The sequence below is a fragment of the Montipora foliosa genome, chromosome 10 (assembly GCF_036669935.1).
Source record: "Montipora foliosa isolate CH-2021 chromosome 10, ASM3666993v2, whole genome shotgun sequence".
NCBI lineage: Eukaryota > Metazoa > Cnidaria > Anthozoa > Scleractinia > Acroporidae > Montipora > Montipora foliosa.
This window is the reverse complement of record NC_090878.1, coordinates 34,217,588-34,222,587: the sequence shown is the minus strand read 5'-3', so window position 1 is coordinate 34,222,587 and position 5,000 is coordinate 34,217,588. Positions and strand designations below refer to the sequence as shown.

The 5,000-nt window shown below is 37.8% G+C and overlaps 1 protein-coding gene across 2 annotated transcripts in view; it reads right to left on the bottom strand.

Annotated features, from left to right (window-relative positions):
- LOC137973364 (epidermal growth factor receptor substrate 15-like 1) overlaps nt 1–5,000 on the bottom strand; it is a 31,086-nt gene that overhangs the window by 23,640 nt on the left and 2,446 nt on the right. The window contains exons 3-6 of one of the 2 annotated variants that reach the window (XM_068820157.1): nt 4,257–4,356; nt 3,574–3,637; nt 1,897–2,077; nt 74–174 (exon numbers count right to left, since the gene is read on the bottom strand). In XM_068820157.1, the coding sequence (XP_068676258.1) occupies nt 74–174; nt 1,897–2,077; nt 3,574–3,637; nt 4,257–4,356 (446 nt within the window). The remainder of the gene's footprint in view (nt 1–73; nt 175–1,896; nt 2,078–3,573; nt 3,638–4,256; nt 4,357–5,000) is intronic. The other variant, XM_068820158.1, reaches the window with a different exon arrangement.

The window sequence follows — 5,000 nt, the reverse complement described above, 5'->3', positions numbered from 1 at the left end:
TATTGACTCTTGTGACAAGGCATCTTATCAAAATTTCTAGAACCGGTTTAAATGGCGTATCAATTAATTCTACCTTCCCAAGTCTTCAATTTCTTTTGTTATTTTGTCAAGTTCTTTAATGGCAGAAAAGTCACTCAGGCTTGAAATCGCATTCCCTGTTGATGCAGCGTCCTGCTAATAAAAATCAAAACTCCATTTCAACTACAGTACCTTCGTGCGAGACGCGATTCGCATCGCGCGCGACAGGAATCGCGTCACCCGCGATCTTGAAAAATCCACAAACTTATGTAGTTTCTTGACGCCCTCATGCGATCTTAACTGACCCTGAGGTAAGATTCCTAACTACCAGTCAACATTTAAAAAATATTATTACACCTTGTAAAACTGCTTTCCACGAAATGAAGGGCTCCCAAAACTCGAACCTCGTGTAAACTCGAACCAAAATCGATTTCCCCTGGATCTCCGTCATACATACTATAATTTTACCTTCCGATAACTTGAACCACGTCTGTCAGTACGTGATAAATCAAAACGAACATTGTACTCTAAAACATTACTTTATTTTATTTTATTTTATTTTATTTTATTTTGAAGCAGCCCCGTAATCTTTGTCCTTTTTTGCATTACACAAAACGTGTCAGTCCAGTTCAGGTTTCGTTGGTACAGGGTACATTTAACTTCAGTGCCTGTATCTTCATACAGGGTTGCTGCTTAACTCCTTTTTCCCGATAACTCGAACCTTTTTCAACTTCCCTTGAAAGTTCAGGTTATCGGGAGTCGACTGTAGATCTCAAAAAAACTCCATCATCCAATTTCTTTTACATCATGTTTCTCCTTTGTTTCAGGCCTTCTTTTTCCCAAGAAAGACTTTATCAAGTTGTGCATGGATGGCTCTTCAAGTGACGGTTATTTAGAGCACTGTTTCTATAAAATATTCCTGTAGAAAATACCAGGACATCCTTTAACAATATACTTTGGGACTGACTCTGTTTTGGCTTTGAAATGAACAGTATTCAGTGCATATTATTGCGCATTCTCTATTTGATAGCAGGAAGGGACTGAACTGTACTTTTGCAACTATTGATGTTTAAGGTTTAAAGGTGCAATGTGCCCCTGGAAAGGATGGTAAACTAGTTGCTTGGCAACGGGAGTAAGGACAACTGAAAAGTAGAGTACTCGGGATTCGAAACTACGACCTCCATATACCAGTTGAATACTGTACTCCTACAATAACTCCTGGGGCGATGGGTCGCTTATCTAGGTCCTTATTTGACAGTGTCCTGCTGGTCTGTGGGCTCAACAATGTCACGTGCCTCAAAGTGCAAATGCAAAATGAAACTAGTTACAACACTGTAACGGCAACTGTAACTAGCTTTCTCGCAGGTACATCATACCTATGCCATCTACTGTTGAACGTCTACTTTTTTTTTTCACTTCAGAAGGTGACAATTATGTGTCCCTATCATTAACCAGCTACTGTACATTTTTCTCAAATACACCTGTATGTCCCTTAGCAAGGCTGTCCACAACACCAAGAACTCTCTGCCCTACTCTTTATTAACTGTGTTGGGTTCACTGACTACCCATTAACGATGTTTTACAAACTTCAGCAGTATAGCCCATGGATACGACATTACTAATCATTTGGCTACAATGGGCCCTTTGCAGCTTGCGATCCATGCTGATGTCCCAGTGTGCAATTTGCTCTCGAGTATGGCGGTTTTCCCACCATGTGATTGCCAGCTGCAAAGGGCCCATTTCATCTGCGGACTGAACAAGAACCAAAAATGGAGGAGGGTAGGATAACTGAATCAAGTACCTAAGCTAAAGAAAAAACAAACAAACAAACAAGAGAATATAAAGTTTGGTTTAAAAAGCTGTAGAGAAATAACTTACCACTGCCTCTCCTGTAGCCGCAGAAATACTAGGAGTACCTGTCCTCATGGAGGGCGGAACCATTTCTGGACTGAGTGTCTGAGGTGGATCCACACCCATGACCTTTTGATGAATGAGGTACATGGCCAATGCAAACTGCTCTGAATTCAATTGCCCTTGATTTTTCACATCACAGAGACCCCTTGCAAAAAGGAAGAAAAAGTCATGATGGTTTCAAACTGACTATCATAATAATAATAATAATAATAATAATAATAATAATAATAATAATAATAATAATAATAAAAATAATAATAATAATAATAATAATATAAATGACAATGATAATGATAATATAATCATAATCATAATAATTATTTATTAGGTCCTTCTCGAAGCTAAGGGGCTGAATTACAAGGACGGTCATACATGCGCACAAATATAGCTATAGGTAGTTATAGCGATATAAGTTGAAATAGATATACATGTATGGTACAACAACTAATTCACAGTATATATGAATAAACAATACAAAAATAGATAATACTGGCAATATGTATTATTTTTTTAATGGTGAAGAAACCAGCAAAGTGCTTCATCTTTGGGATAAGGCGCACTCATTCTCCTGATCGGAGACTGTGTGGTCTGTCAATTGACACGTGTGGAATAAGGGATCTTATCAAGGGAGAGGATGAACAGCTACGCTTGATGAAATTTGCGCATACATCCTCCCTTCTTTGAGAAAGGAGGCAATCCCACCTCATTATAATGGGCATTGGAAGAATGATACGTAGGGCCCTTTTTTGTACGGATTCAATGGCATCTCCTAAGTACTGCAGCAGGGCAGCCCAAACAGGGCAGGCATAATTATTCTATTACTGATCTTAATTTGCTACAGTACACCTGTAATAACTGATTTACACTAAGGCCAGACTTCATCCATGTACCGGTAAGTGTGTGCAATGAGAACAAAGTTAGAGACTGTTAATTTTTTTACCAAGAACAAGCTGTGTCATATCATTCTGTTGAAGAGGTACAGCTCAGCTGTACATGTCTTTGTGAACTATGCATTGGATAATCCAGCAAGACACTTCCAGCGACATCGTCATATGGGTAATTGACCAAGTGTGAAGTCAAGATGGCTGGATATTGCCCAAGTTCTTTTTTTTCATGTTTATGCATCTCGGTGCATGAACACACACACAAAAAACAAGGCCAATCTTGACTGAACAAGCTTGGTCAATGAAGGATTTATTATATGGGATAAAACACCAAAAAAATGATTTTTGATCTTGCGGGACCAAGTGAGAAATCTTGAGTGGGCAACATAGCTCCATATTGCCCACTCAGGTAGCCAATCACAGTACAGGATTTGGTTCATCTTGCCTGCACATGGAGCTAATCATATCATAAATGGAAGAACGTAATTATGGCCTGGATGGACCTTATCATGTTTTGTTATATGTTGAAGTTGGCTGCTGGTTTAAGTAGAGTAACCGACTCTTGTCATGTTCACAATGAATTTTAAGATTCTTGTGTTTGAAAGAATTTGCCTTTAAGATTCTACATGTATTTGGAATTCAGGGAAAAAGAAGGCGACTACTTTGAGTGAAGTAGCCAACGCTTTTCATTGGCTGTCTGTAATTATTGACAGCACGATCGCGAACAGAATAAGGAGAAATCTCAAGGCTTGCTCACCAGATATGTGCAAGTATCTGATGATTCAGGCCTGAAGCCATGAATGTACTTTTCACCTCTTCTCCTACACAGAAACAAAAAAAAAAAACATAATAGATACAATGTACAGTCATATATTTTCATGAGAAGGGCATAGCTAATCTGCTGACCTATTAAAACATATTTCAAAGCCAAACCCTAGAGAACTTTAGAATGCTTATATCAATGTGAATAAAGGATGGGTGTGTGGGAAGTCCCTGTGTCTTCGCTAAAGAGATCAAGCTTTGCATTTGCTTACAACAATAAATTACAGGTTTCTGCTTGTCATAAAACCATGAAAATTCTCACATTCTGCAACAAACACAACTTAAAAAAACTACAGTACTTTCCCCTGCAGATAAATATGACTTGTTTTACAGCCTGGCGATCCATGCAACCCAGGCACCTTCTGCACAAGAGGAGAAGGGAAGAGAAACAAAAGCAAAGAAAAAAAATAGAGAAAAACGCAGGAAATGAATTAAACCAAACAACACCATTACAAAATTAACATGTACAGTCAATGCATGAGCTGCTATCTTAGAACGACTCCCTGCACTACAGCATGGTAGCTTCCTTTGCTATCATACTTTGTTGAATAATTATTGGTTTTGACTGCTTAAATAATTTAAATGCAATATTTTAATATGATATCATTAATCCAGTACCAGAAACAAGCCCATCTCCATCTTTATCGGCTTGCTTGAAAATAGCATCATATCGCAACTTGTCTGCACTTGTGACCACCCACGCACCTTCAGTTGGGGCCTAAAGCAATAACAAAATAAACTCTTGTTACTGCAGCCAGCTACATTAATTAAACTGTGTCAGACATTGTCAAAAATGGGAAAAAGCCCCTTTGTGTTGTAGTCTATCTTTGTAAGAGGTTTGACGTTCTGGTGCTATTTAAATTCTCAACATTTCAGTAACCACACCAAACTTTTGGTAAACATTTTTTTTCCCTTTGTTTTTTTCTTCTCCTTCAAAAGTTCTACCATGCAAACTCTACATTAGCTTGAGCAGATATTACATCCTAACTAGATTTCTACCAAGATCTCTCTTTGACCCCAAGTACTTTTCTGGAAGGGGAGAATCATGAAGAAGGCATCAAGAATGTGCAGTTGAGGGAGTAATAATGACATACTGGCAAAAGGTTATTTAAAACTTATTAAGATATGATTGTGATTGTTCGTATTTGGCATCTTTGGTCACCGGAACACTACCTACCGGTACATTTGTTAAGTATCATTATAAAACTCATTAATAATTCATGATGGGAAAACAAAAGAAATGTTTTATTAACCAATATCTGTATTTCTGATACAGCTTTATTTCTCCTCATTTACATAAATGTTTCTTTCAATTTTCAGGGTTAAAATGTCTTGAATCACCAAAAATACCACATTTCATGC